Source organism: Corvus brachyrhynchos, unplaced genomic scaffold (assembly GCF_000691975.1).
Source record: "Corvus brachyrhynchos isolate BGI_N302 unplaced genomic scaffold, ASM69197v1 scaffold32, whole genome shotgun sequence".
NCBI lineage: Eukaryota > Metazoa > Chordata > Aves > Passeriformes > Corvidae > Corvus > Corvus brachyrhynchos.
Genome location: NW_008237919.1, coordinates 5,171,328 through 5,185,913, shown reverse-complemented (window position 1 = coordinate 5,185,913; position 14,586 = coordinate 5,171,328). Strand labels below are relative to the sequence as shown.

Genomic DNA, 14,586 nt, shown 5'->3' with positions numbered 1-14,586 from the left:
GTGGGTGGCTGTGCCCCCCCTCCCGGCGTCCGGCGGGCCGAGTCCCGGGAAACGGCGGCTGGGGAAGCCTTAAACAAACAAGGAAAACTTTCAGGAGTGGCGTTGCCGGCGACCGAGGCCGCCCCCGTGCGCGTCCCCGCGGCTCTAAGCCCGTCCCTGGTTGCTGCTTGGTGGGATAGGACGGGTGAAGCGAGGAGGGTGCGTTTCCTTCTTCCAAGCAGAGAAAATTTCACGGTGCTCCTTCAGGTCTGAAACCTAATAACTTTATGATTATCAAATATAACTTCATTGAAGCACAACTGTTTATTATGGGGTACCTTAATACAGCCAGTCTTCTCACAGAAACTAGTGAGTTCAGTTCTATAATTAAAGGGGCGTATGTCCGAGCATCTCACACTCTGCAGACCTGCATAGTTCTGTTGCCTTCTGTCAGCAGAAATTTTAATGTGGCCAAGTGATGAATGAGATTATGGAATGGAAATTCCTAGTTTTCCTTTAGATTATAGTTTCATAATCCTGTTCACCTGTGGCTACCCGAAGCCTAACGCCAGGAAAAGAGGCGTGACAAGAGATGTGTTACTGAAAATGGAGGAGAAATTAGGACCAGACCATTCTGGGTCAGCCTAGCTCTAACTCTGCTTAGATTCTACAGGAGTTTAAAGCAAAGTGAGTTTATTGGTTTGGCGATGATCACTGCTTCCCAGCGCTGTACAAGCTCTGGCGCCCCCCAGTCCTTGCGCTGCTTGTGCTCCTCTGAGCACACGAGTGAGTTGGTGTGGTGACCTGCTTGAAAGCTACCTAGTTTTTGGCCAGCTCAGCGCTCTGTATTGCCTCATCCTGTAATTATGAAAGTGTCGATGCTGGTGCAAAGGACTTACGGAGGATGGCAGGATGACAAGCTCTGATTTAATAATCTTAAAACACCATGAAACAGCATTCTGAGTTACTAGGGGTGGAGTCAGCTGAAATGTGAAACCCAGCTTTTGACTGGTGTAACTACTTAAAAGAATTTTTTACCCCATGCTTTTGCTTTAGTTCAAGTTAATACAGATTAGAATGTGAAAAAATGTGAGCATGATTGTTCCTCACTTCTAGTTCATGATTAAAAACTTGTGAGTGGCTGAAATCTACTAGTTCTAAATAAAAATAGGATGAAGAAAATCATATGTATGATATTTGCTTTACTAAAGAAAACACGAAGTTTAAGTAAGGCAAACTTTTGTTGGGTAGAAGATGATAATCTAAATAAATGATTTGTTTTATTAAACACTGAAATGACTTTAACATGTATCATACTACTGGTAAGCAAAAGAAGATCCAAGTTTATTTTAAAAGCTATACTGTTTTAGTAGTTGTACTAAAAGTTTAGTTTTTAAATTAAATACATGGAGAAGAATCTCAGCAAGGTGCAAGAAGCTTCTTGCTGCAATGACATCAGATGAGATATAAATCTGCCCTGTGTTGTGAAGTACAAAAGTTTTACTAACTGAGAAAGTTTTTTCCTAAAGGTCTCAAGTGCCACAAATAATTCCACTGTATACAGTTTTGTGGGGGCATAGCTCCTTGCAAAAACAGTGTCTGTTGTCACCTATGTGGGAATTTTTTACCTATAAACTGCTGTCAAGCTGAAGGCTCAGGATAAACATTCCCTGTTGTAAGTTATTGAAACATGCTGTTTGTGCAAGCAGTGTGTGCAAAACTTATTTGTGAGTCAGACTCTTAGAAAAGTCCCTAAAAGGCTTTTGTTTAAGGAAAAACTCTGTCCTGTGGCAGTCAAGAAATGTTCCACTGAATATTCCTTTAGATGCATTTTTCAATTATTCTTGAGTATTAAACTGTGTTACATTGACTTTTGTAAGTGATACACACATCTTGTTGAAGGTCTTGGTGTTTTTCAGTTTTTATACATCAGCTGCTTCTTCAGTGGAGACTGAGCACAATGGCCACATGTCTGTTTTATGCCCAATTCTGACTGTCTTGTGATCATGTAATATCCTGAAGGGTTCATAACCTTACAGAGTAAATTGCATTTAGATCACCTTCTAATCCTTGAAGTTTGACATTTTGTATGCATTAATAGTAACTTTCCATAAATGGGTTGCTTCAGCTGTTTTCAGTGATAGCTTTAAAATACATTTCAGCAAAGCAAATCTAACTATCATCTGAAGGCACTCATGTACTCAGCAATGTTCTTGTTTTTTCTTTCACCACGAAGTGTTTTCTTTGCCTGAATAGTCTAGTTTGGTATATGCCACAAGGGCAGGGAAAGCTTGACCATGCTCTGGGAGAGGGGCAGGAGATGTTGAATTTGCTGTTAGTTTTTGGAAACATGCAAACATGAAAACTGCAAACCTTGAATAAGTCTTTGGAATACTACACCTAGAAGAATTTAGCAATGATGATGACATGTTTAAGAAGAAAATAATTTAAAAGGAAGTAACATATTGAAACTAGAATTACAAGTTGAGGCAAGAGCCTCCAATAAACATAATAATTCAGGGGAACTTACTGGGTAATCAGTTTGGTAAGGAGTTGTTTGTTTCAAAGGCTACTCTAGCCTGAGGAACAAGAGAACTGGAGACTAAAGGCTTGTATCTTGAGACTTGATATAAACAGCTGAAGAACACTTTAAGAATTTAATAGCTAAACATCTTCATAAATTACTTGGACGCAGGACTGGAAGTGATACTAAGCAAGTTTGCAGATGGTACAAAACTGGGAGGAGCTGTTGACTCCCTCTAAGGCAGGGAGGCCCTGCACGGAGACCCTGACAAATGAGAGGGCTGGGCAATGACCAACCATATGAAGTTCAACAAGGGAAAGTGCCAGATTCTGCACCTGGGGTAGGGCAGCCCTGTATGTAGGTACAGACTGGGGAATGAGATGCTGGAAAGGGTGTTTGGGTGCTGGAATAGGGTCCCCAGGGAAGTGGTCACAGCACGAAGGGACCTGGGGGTCCTGGTCAGTCAGTGGCAAGTTGAATATGAATCAGCAGTGCCCTGGCAGCCAGGAGGGCCACCCGTGTCCTGGGGTGCATCAGGCACAGCATCACCAGCCGGGCAAGGGAGGGGATTGTTCCGCTCTGCTCTGCACTGGGGCAGCCTCACCTCGAGTTCTGGGGGCAGTTTTGGGAGCCACAATGTAAGAAAGATACTAAACTGTTAGAGTGTGTCTAAGGGAGGGCAGCAAAGATGGTGAAGGGCCTTGAGGGGAAACTGTATGAGGAGCAGCTGAGGTCACTTGGCCTGTTCAGCCTGGAAAAGAGAAGACTGAGGGGAGACCTCATTCCAGTCTGCAACTTCCTTGTGAGAAAAAGAGGAGGGACAGGCACTGATCTCTGCTCTGTGGTGACAAGTGACAGGACCTGAGGGAATGGCCTGAGTCAGGGGAGGTTGACATTGAATGTTAAGAAAAGGTTCTTCCCCTAGAGAGTGGTTGGGCACTGGCACAGGCTCCCCAGGGAAGTGGTCACAGGACCAGGAGTTCAAGAAGTGTTTGGACAACAGCCTAAGGTGCATGATATGACTCTTGGGGATGGTCTTGTGCAGTGCTAAGAGCTGGACTTGATGAACCTTGTGAGTCCCAACTCAGCATATTCTGTGATTCTGTAAATCTGAAGGTTGGGTTTTAGCTCTGAAGAAAGATTAACACTGGTGGTAAATTGTCCTACTGATTATTCATTCCAGTGAGTGAAGTAGTAATGAATAGTTGTTACTATCGTATATAGCAGCTAAATGAACAATGGTTCTGAACTTGAAAAAATGAAAACATTGGCATCTCTACTTCCAGAAAATACAAAATCAGTCAAAAGGTAGTACATATAGTCAGCCTATTTTCCTTTGCTAGGATTATTTATGGGTGGAGAAGGTGACTCAGAAAAAAATGAGACATAAACCAAAAAAACCCCCAAACAGCGCATAAATGTATATTTGCTACACATGTCATTAAATAGTGCTGTAATCTGCTGTCTGTGGAGTGTCATTTCAAGTCAGTCTTTTTCCACATGCTTTCAGATTAGCTAATTAGCAGACTGTTTCGGAAGTGAATCTTCAGTTAATTTTGTCAATATTGCCACTTCAGTTAGGCAGATAATTGTTCATCTTTCTATTCAGGTCCAAAAAAGTGCTATTCTAATGGCAATTTTGAGATATACAGAAGGAATCAGTCTGTTGTCAATTCTGTGAATTTAATGAGGTCAATGAATTTGACCCTATTAAAATGGAACATTTTTCCCTTACACTGTAGTTTAGCATTTTTGTGCTGCCAGCCATACCGTTACGCTATGTGTGACAATGATATCCAGTTGTATCGGTCTCTTGTTCTCTTACTGTTCTGGCAAAGGGAGATTATAGTGCATGGAAAAGGGTAGAAAGTATATCCACAAGTTTAGCCGAGGAGGGTGGTTGTGACAGTTAACTGGTTCTTTCCTTGGCCTGTACACAGCTGTTTTCATCAGTATCAGAGCTTAACCAGCAGTTTCACCAGTTTGCTTCTCAGCTATTCTTATTTTAAGAAATCGATGCAGAACCTGTCAAAGAATTTCAAAATACGAGTTAAACTTAAAGGATGAAATGTTGAATGATTTGAAGGTGAAACTTCATTTAAAAACTGCTGAATTGGAGAAGCAGTTGACTACCAAATGTTATTTTGCATAGAAATGTTGTGAGGCAATGAAATGTTATAAGGATTTTTCCAGTTAAAAAGTTTATGTATCAGACATCTAACATTGCATCTACTATCTCCTATCTAATAAAGCCATTGCCTCTATGACAAAATAGGTCATAACGAATTTGTATATTGCTGCAAATATTCAGAAAAAGCTATTGAGAAGAATTAGAAATTCTTAGTGCATTTGGGAGTTGAATAGAGCATCTTATCATCCCAATTTTTTACTCCTGTGTGATTATGAGCAGGAAGGAAATTCATTCTTCCTGTTTGCTGCTCTTGTGGGCTGTGCTGTAGGAGAGACATGAATCTGTCTATTGGTTGATTCATGTAGTTGATAAAACTTAGGTTGTTAATGAGAGGAATTATGACAGGAACGTAGTCATCAGGGCTTGAAACCCTCACCGTTTAGACATTCTACTAAGTTTGCTGTGAAGTTACAGTAGTACAAAAGATGCCACTTGGATTGAGAAGTATTCCTGAAAACTGTGATCTCCATTAACAAAAGGAGGTTACCACTGATTGTTGTGGGATTTCTTATGGTTAAAACTTGACTTGCCTGAGCACAGGGCCTCAGTCTTCATGGCTGCAACTTATGCACTGCTGTGTATTTTGCACACTAATTTGAAATTGTCCTTTCATCTGAAAAGTTTGCTTTTCAGGTCACAATATAGACACTTTTTCTGTGTCTGCAATACTAAAATTTCTACTCCCCTTTTTGAAGCTAAATTGCCTGATAAATGTAGTTAAGAAGTGGCTGGTTGCTTAAATGTAATTAAGAAGTTGCTGGTTGCTTGAGAATGCTTGCCTAAGACACCAGTGATTTTTGAAACTTCATATTTCCTCATTTTTATATTTTTGACAGTGGTAGGTGTTAGGAGTTGTCCAACCCAGTAGTGTGGTGGAGGCAAGGCTGCTGCATTTCTGTGTTCCTGGGTCCAGCCAGTAGCAAAGCTGAGCATTTATTCCAATGGGAACATAGACTCGTAGTGCATACACACATGGCTGGCCACAGAGATCAGCACATAGGAAACAGTGCTTGTACAACCACAAACAAGTGTCCTGATCCTGTTCCCTTCTGTGACTGATCAGGGTGAAAGGTTTTAGTGAAAAATACATCAGTATTGTGGATCCCTCTAGTAACTGGCCTTAGACACTTGGTCCATCCAGGAATGGGCTCCTGATCCTCTGGTCTCTGCTGTTGCTGACCTGAGTGTGCGAACCCTCGAAGCCTGCAGCCCCAGTTCAGTTTCTGGTACTCACACCCTCTTGGATGTGCACACACATGTACAGGTGAATGTGCTGGATCTTTCCAGTTACTGGCCTTAGCCTTGTGGCAGCTGGCCACAGGATTGCTTCATGAAAGGGAGTTTTTCGGATAGCTGGTCCTGACCTATAGCCTTAAACATTAGCCACTCCTCAAAACCCAGGTGGCCAGCTCAGACTTTCTGGTGCTTCCAGTTGCCACCCCTCAGACCCTAGTCTCTTGTGGCTATATAAGAGAGAGGTTCTTTCAGTAGCTCAGACTCTGTGTTCTCTGCATGTCTTGCCTAATCTTACGGCCTATCTGACGCCTGGTTCCCAAGCCTCTTGCTCTACTTGGGGCGAGTCCAGTTGCTGGTGGTTAGGTGCACCAACATGCACACACCTGCGTGCCGTGTGACACGTTTCTCCAGTCCCTGAGCCTGCAGGCTTATGCGCCCCTAGGATCTGTGGCCGTCTTCTCGTTTGTGGGCACTTTGACCTCTGTATGTGCACATGGAATGGAGCCACTGCTGTCACCCAGGAAATTAGAAATCTTCACATGTGACTGGACCCTCTTATCTTTAGTCTGTTTTTTGCATTCTTGTTCCCCCCCAGTCCACCTTGATCCCACAATGAGTCCTACACCCTTGCAGGCAGTAACTCCACTAGGCAGTAGGTAAACTGGCCTGGAAAGTTTCTCCTGTTACCTAGTCTGGTGAAGCATCTGCCTGGTTCATGGGCTCTCTGCCCTTGTGAATTGGGGCTGTGTTAGGGTGTTCAGAGTGCCTGGGTTAGATTGTTGTGTTTGTTTCACCTGACATTATTTTCTGCTTTCCATTTGTGGGGACTGGCCTTTAATCACATAACATTAATTGATGTGAGCAAAATATCCCTCCCTAGTACTGAAGGTGACTACGCCTGTCTGACTAGTAACCTCTCTGAGGTAACAATGACTGTGCCTGTTTGTGAACAGGTAAGATGCATCTCCCTAGCTTTGTAAAGCAATTGTTTGTAGTCCAAGCTTTCCTCAAATTTTATTTCAAGTAAAAAAATACCTTCATGAGTGGCATTTTAAATGATCTTATTGCGAATGACAAGAAGAAAATGTTGTCCAATTATCCAGTCTCTTAATCCTTTATATGAAAAACTTTGGGGAATATGGTAGCATGTGGTCAGTTGAGAGGGACTTTCTGTTGACAGGAGAATGTCTTGAGCTAACATTGGGTAAATTGCATACATATGTATCCTAGTAACACTTTTGTTTTAAACATGAAATTTATGAATCAAACCCAAGGTGGATAATCTTGTGCTAAATGGAATGTTGGAAAGGCTTAATATGTCAGAGAAATGACTTAGGCATTACTTCAAATTTGCCTCTTGCCCTGGTAGTTTGGGTAGGGTAATACTCAATACAGCTAAGAAAACTCTTGTTGACAGCTGGAAGAGGAGTCCCCTGTAATAATAGCATAGTGATCTTCCAAACCAGACAACCCTTTTTGAGAAGTTGTCTATTAATTTAAAAAGCAATGAGAAACAGTTACTCATTAACTCATAACAGTTACTAGAGAAAAGCTACTAGTTTTTCTCTAGTGGAGATCATAAAGGTTGTTCTTCAGACAAGTGCAAGACCTTATGTGCCTTGAAGTTTTTATAAAACTTTGAAAGCCACAAAAAATAATGTAAGAAAGAATCTGGCATAGAGAACTCATGATTTTATACCATTTACTTTGGTAAAGAGTAGTGCAAATATCCGTGAAATAGAGTTGCAGTCTCTATTTTCATTTTTTGTACCTGGGTATTTGTTTGTGGAGAGCATTCTTAAGTCGTGAAATAAAGTTACTTAAAAATTCTTGCAGACATTTATCTACAGAATACAAGGATTTCCTGTGATCTACCAAAGAACTGCATCACCCCCCACAGCACTTAAATGAGGCTTTGTGAAACACTATGTGTTTATCAGGTCATTTTTCTCAAGTGTTACAGAAAGCAGAAATTGCACAGCTTGACATTTTTTGATGCTACACTAAGCTATTGTTGTCTGGTATTTGCAAAACATTGGCCTTTACAGATTTCATATTACACTACCAAGATGGTACTGATTAATTTCAAACTTGCGAAGCCAGCTTTCAGTAGAGTTCTGAGCTATAGTCCTTAGATACCTTTTCATCAGCAGCTTTTGTGTCGGTTTTCTTCTTATGCATGTGTTTCATTCACAGATACCACCTTTCAAAGGACAATAAACACTACTGGCTTTATATCACTATGGTAGGGAGCAGAGGAGGTCACTCAAGAATATCTCTTGCTTTACAATATTCTGCTTACTCATTTCAGATTGTAAATGATGTTGATTTTCTCACCAGACCCTTTGAAAATACACTTTTGTTTCTATTTTAGATTATTTCCTGTATTGCTGTTGCATAAAATGTAGTGATGAATTAATAAACTCTGCTTTTTAAGCTGCTAGTGTAGCAGAAGTCAATAAATTATTTGTCTTGCTATTAGTATGAAGAAAGAAAACTTGTGAAATGTTGTGATTATTTCTGTATTGCATTAACCATTTGTTATGAAACAGTGGAATTCCTTGGTGCTACTAAGTCTTGTTTCTCATTAAAAATCAGATTTGCACATTTACACTGACTAGAATAATGGATGAATAGGAATTGTGTTAAATGGACAATGTAACCTCAAAAATTAAAAGTTACAGTTGTCCCTCTGCTTTGAGTGGACAAAGGTATTGAAAAGGTGAAGTTCTTTCCAGTAGTAAGTGTTGCCATTCAGTCATTACCTGTGGGTTTAATTTAAGCCTAGAACATAGAAAGATCTTCAAAAATCCCAGCCCCTTTGTTTTTCTCATTCTGAAAATATATGAAGAGGAAAGGCTAGAGGATGGGACCATTCTACCTTTAGAAAATTATGATTGGCATCTAATACCTTTTGTATTCAAGTTGCATTACATAGCCAGTTTTCTGCCAACTAATTAACTGTTCAAGTTATGCTTGAGCTAGAAGACAATCCATTTAACTTTGCCATATAATCAGTAACATTTATATAGGTTATTTTTGTCTTATTCTGTTAGGTGTAAGAATTTGTCTGTATCTTTCTGGAATTCCTATTGGATGCTGCCCTCTGATGTTTGTGGAATGAACTGCTTTTGGGAAGCTGCTTTTAGGTAGGATGTTATTAAATAGTACTTTATTATTTGATTGCAGACAGATGTAGCTGATGTTTTTTGGCTCTTTAGCAAGGTGACAAAACAAAATATCTTCATTACTTCACATGCATTTCACCTTCTTATATTATGGTTGCCTTTAGCTGGGCTTTTTCCTGTTACATTATATTCTGGAATCGTAGGCTCAAGTGTTACTACCAAGAGTAGATTTTTTCAATTATATTGCTTTGTTAAATAGATACTTGATAACATCTGTTAAGAGTCTGTCTGAATATAGTTGGAAAAGTTAATGATAAATTCTTTTCCTAAAATAAAACTTGCTGCACAGTAATACCCATGATATAACTTTCAATAAAAACTGTCAGATATGCTTAGTAGTTACATGTGGATTTTTTAAATTCAAGTTACATGTTTTATAGAATTTAAGGAGGGCACTTCATCCAAAAGCACAGAAGAAACCGTTTTGAATGTTCTTTAACATATAGTATGTTAAAGCATAGACTGTCTCCTTAATGTTGCATCTTTAACAACAAGTTTAAATGTTTTGACATTTGTGGTGGCTCAGATGCTTTAGGCTGTCAGATTACACAGGTAGCTTGAAAAGAAGTAAGCTACTTGTCAGGTTCTCTAACCTGTGTGGTTCTCTTCAGTATATAACTAAAGTTGTAAATCAATTTTTCTTATATTTAAAATTTTGCTGATCATTCTTTGATATGGTCATCTTTTCCTGTTAGTATGAAGCTTGAATATTTCTGGGAAAGCAAAGGGGAAAAGAAGTTTAGCTTCACAAGTCTTAATGCTTTTTTGAAAATTATGGTTGTGGGAAAGGCTTTAGATCCCTTATTCCTCTCTGCTTGTGTGTTGTCAGTGTTTTTTAAGCTATTCAGTTGTCAAGAAGTTTCTTACAGAGGTGTCTTAGATTGGTTTTTATTATGTTAATGAACTTCAGCTGCAATTTGGGGCTGCTGAGTTTTTCTCGCTGCCATTGGTACCAATCCGTAGTGTGTCAATCCATAAGGATTCACCTGACTTTGTTAGGCAGATTTAGCTATCTGAATGGACAGAAATAACTTTTTTTTCCTTATAGGTTAGCTTTTGGGAGTTTAGCTTTATGAAGTTTAGTGCAGTGGGGTAAATCTCAAATGCTGTTGTGAAGAGGGCGTAGGGGCTTATTTTATGCTAAGTGGAGGGACAGGATGTGATTGTAAGCTTCATTTAATCCTTGGATATCTGGGCCAATCTAACACTTGTAGTGCTGAGAGAGGAGAGGGTCTTGCTGTTTTCTGACCCCAGTAAGCATGATGAAGTCCATCACAGTACAAAGTAATGCATGAAAATAGCAGAAAACTTCCTTTCTGGATATTCTGTCAGGCTTGAGGCAAGAGGAACCTTGAAACCAGAAATGGACAAATCCCATGCAGTTTATTTGCCTACACCTTAAGCTGTAACTTGTATTACTCTATTAAGAAAGCCATATGTGGCTGTGAAGATAATTCTGTTGAAGTATGCATTGTTTATGACTTTACTGGATGTGTCCACTTCCATGATGAAACAGTAGTCATGGTGAACCCCTAATGATTGCGGAATTTCATGTTTATACATTTTAAAATGGAAAAAAAAAAAAGCTGCTTAAATGACTAAAGGGCATGCGGTGTTCAGATTAAGCATTTCACATTAATTAAGTTGGATTATTTTATCAATATATTACTATTGAATTAATCCCCATATGTTGTGCTGACTTCAGTGCTTGTTGAATTCCTCAGTGAGATGCTCTAACTTAGTGGGCCACTATGTTTCTCCCAAACTTTACTTACTCTTATTCTGTTTAATCAGTTTAGTTGGTGTCGGAGAGGTGCAGTGTGTTTGTGTAAGAGAAGAGGAGGGGAAGATGGTAGGGAAAAGGACAAAGTGTGCTCTCCTTGGATAGTACAGGCACTTCCAGTGGCCCAACATCTGAGCCTCTGGCCCTAAGCCTCATTTGGGCTGGAATAACAAAGAAGATAATTGCAGTTTGGTTTGGATATGAGTTATAATTTTGTTTAACTCTCAAACAAAGTGTGTGCATTGTGCTAGGTGCCCTGAAAAGCTGAAGGCTGCTTCAAATATGATACTTACTAGTTGTTCTCAGGTTTACAGTAGGATTTTTGGAGGAAGAAGAATGAATTTAATTGCATGCAAGGTTATTAACCACTGCAAGTGAAGTCTATCATTCTTGTTTTCTGAGATAGTATCTATAGGGTCATTTCAAGATTCTTCATGAAGATAGTCTCTTGAAAACTTTTTCCATAAAGAGGCAACATTGTGATTCTAAGTTGGGTATCTTCTGAAATGGGAAGGAATGATTGTTCTACCATAATAATGTCTTATTCCAAGTAATTTCATCCTGGATTGACTAAACCTTTGTGTTCATCATAGGTGTGATTGTTGTAGTGAGGTATAGAATAAAGCTGGACTATGGAGAGACTAGGATAGGGAGAGCGATATAAGGAGAACATAAGAGTTAAATATCTAATTGAAATCTGATGATAGCTAACTCCAGTGCTTAAACGGTGGCAACAAAATAATAGAATTCCCAATGAATTTTAATAGAGGTGACAGAGTCTGGTTATTGAAATGCACTAATACAAATCTTGAATCTATTTGGCCTGATTTAATCTGTGAGAGCAGCACTGTTTAATCAGATCATAAATCAGCTTGTGAACGGAATGTCTAATGTTCTGTTCTTGCTGTTTCAATAAACTAACCAAATGAGTTTGTTTAGAAGAGCAGATCATACAGCTGGGATATCTTTGCCCATAGTACAGTCCTAAAATTTATCTCAGGGTTAGAATGTCTCCTTTCCATTTTCCACCGAAGTTTTTAAAACATTGGGAGCTTTTGGATTTTTAAGTGTTTTTGTTGAAAAAACTAAGTGCTTGTTATCTCTGTGTTTCTAACTTGAAATTTCAGTTACCTTTTTCCTCCTGGATATCAGAACCACAGGGATTTGTTTACCCATGAGAGAACTTGTCATAGACATTTTTGAAAGGCAGCTTGCTACGTATTTCCTCTAAGTAGCCTTAAGTGTATAAAGTGAAAACCAATGTTGTATGTATTTTTAAGATTCAAGTGTTTATGATAGAAGTGTTGGAGATGTGTAGAGGAATCTGGAAAGTTTTTAGGAGAGAGGTGTGTATCTAGACTTCAGTATGAGTCATGCAATAGTTGAAGATCATTTGAAATTGATGAGCTCTGAACAGGTGCTGATTCTAATAATGAGTAATAAGGATCTTTAGGTTAATCAGTGTAAGATCAATTGCTTATGCTGTGTGTGGGAAGGATTTTGTAGCTGTTCTGCACCCACATTTTTTCTCCACTATTCTGATTATCAACTTTATTGAGAATGTCATGTGTTGTGCTTCTGGCACAGACTATTTGTCAGCTTTCACATTGACAGAGGAAGCATGAGATTGCTTTTACGTACAATGGTATAGATTTTATCAAAATTAACAAATGCTGATAAAGATAACATGGGGCTCAGGTTTTGTATGGTCTAGATGATGCTTTTCTAGTACACTTTCAAAGTGCTCAGTGTGGTTTAGCTGGTATGACTGCTTATTTCCTACTGGGACTGACTAAGAAAAAATTCCTAGGGATCCTTATTATGGCTATCTGACCAGGATGATTTCAGTTGTTGGATGTTGCAACTAAGTGGGTTTTAACTTGTGTTGCTTGCTAAAGTGGAAAGTTTCACTAAGTTTTGGGGTATATTGAGCTTCATGTGGTATGGTTATATTGAGATGAATTGTGATAGTCCTGAAACACGGAATTTCTCTAAACTATCTGGCTCATTGGAGAACGGGACTTCATATTTTTATAGTCAATTTAAAATTACTAATATATTGTAACACTCAAACCTGATCTACTAATTGAGTTGGCATTGAGTAGATTACATTTGGACATCATATGCAGTGATATCATTAGCATAGTTCTACAAAATAAACTCTGATTATGACATGTTTTTCATTCAGTGCTGTAGTAGAACGTTAAGCTAAATAAAAATTAGAATTTTCATCACTTTCAAATCCAGATAATGTCTGTAGTTACCTTGATCCTACTTGTAATAAGTGTAGGAGTGATTCAACAGCTGCATTTTAATCAGTGTAGCTTTGCTGCCTTCTTACTTTGCCTATTTGCTTTATTTTTTCTGGTGGCTAAAGGCTTCTGGGTTGGGCTTCTTAGTGGTTGATTGATTAGATCAAACAGGGCATTAAAGGAAAAAGGATGCAATAAGTAAGCCATCTATATTGTACTTACATATCTACAATTTGATTTTCTGAGGTACATTGTAGTGCCAGATTTGAAATAATACAGTTTGATTATGTGAAAATACTTTCCCAGCATTGTTTAATGAATATAATTAGCATTTTCCATGCTAATTATAAAAGCCACTTCTATTACACCAAATTAGATGGAACACTATACAGGATGTTCCTGAGGTTTTGGTACCCTCTCACTCCATGTATTATGTGAGGAGAACCCTACCTTAAACAAATAGAGGTGACCTCTACTGCAGTTCCTTGTGTCAAGTCTGAAGGACAGAGCTAAGTGTTTTGTGGAGTTGGTGGGTGTTTAGTGCCAATAAAATTTGTTGTTTTTTTTTTTTTTTCCCAGGAAGTGCATCTGGGATGCCATGAAGGTTCTAGAAAAGTAAACCTGTCAAAACATACCTCTGTAGTGTACTACTGAATTACAGCTTTATAATTGTAATTGACCTAGAAATGCTAATTTAATATACAATGCATCATGGTAAACATGCTTAAATATAAGGCAGTGTCTTGACAGACAGGCTCTGGAAAACCTTGTTGTAGCAGATTCACTGAAGATATCCACCTATGTTCCTCTCTCAGAGGTTATTAGCAGCAGAATTAATCAGTACAGAATGAAGGTCTACACTTGACACAGAAATACTTCAGGGCAAGGCTTGTACCTGGCCTTATGCTGCTGCTGAGAAGTATGTTTTAAAATACATGTGTTTTACTCACATTGTCAAAAGTGGACTGTTTTAAATGTGTTTCCTAGACTCATGGGAGTATGTGTGGAGCTCTGTCTCAAGTGTTTTGTTTATTCTTACTGTCCCTACCCCTCAAGTGTAATTAGTGTCTTCACAAAAATGAAGTTCTCTTATTTCTCCCTAGAGACTCAAATCCTGTCATGGCATTCTGCTCAGTATCTTCTACTGGGTTACAGGTGCCGCCTTTCTCTTCCATGCTGGAGATTTTCTTTTTCTTTAGAAATTAGGTCTGTCAAGTTTTCTTTGTTACTCTATCCAAAATCCTTACTAAAATACAGTTTGTATTTCACTCTATTGTTGCTTGTTTCCCAGCTTTTCCACTAGGTTCTCCCACACCAAAAGATCAAGCTATTAGTAATTAGAAATGTGCATATAAAAATATACATTTGTATTTTTGTGTTTTCATGTTGCCTCTCAACAATTTTTTTAAAAGCATCTCCTCGCTTTTGAAAGC

The 14,586-nt window shown here is 38.8% G+C and overlaps 1 protein-coding gene across 2 annotated transcripts in view; it reads left to right on the top strand.

The window, feature by feature from the left end:
• The window catches only part of GXYLT1 (glucoside xylosyltransferase 1), a 40,163-nt gene that overhangs the window by 8,885 nt on the left and 16,692 nt on the right, over positions 1 to 14,586 (top strand). Inside the window, exon 3 of one of the 2 annotated variants that reach the window (XM_008632765.2) lies at positions 8,987 to 9,079. The exons of the other annotated variant lie outside the window; for it this stretch is intronic. Coding sequence (XP_008630987.2) covers positions 8,987 to 9,079 — 93 coding nt within the window. The remainder of the gene's footprint in view (positions 1 to 8,986; positions 9,080 to 14,586) is intronic. 2 annotated transcript variants of the gene reach the window in all.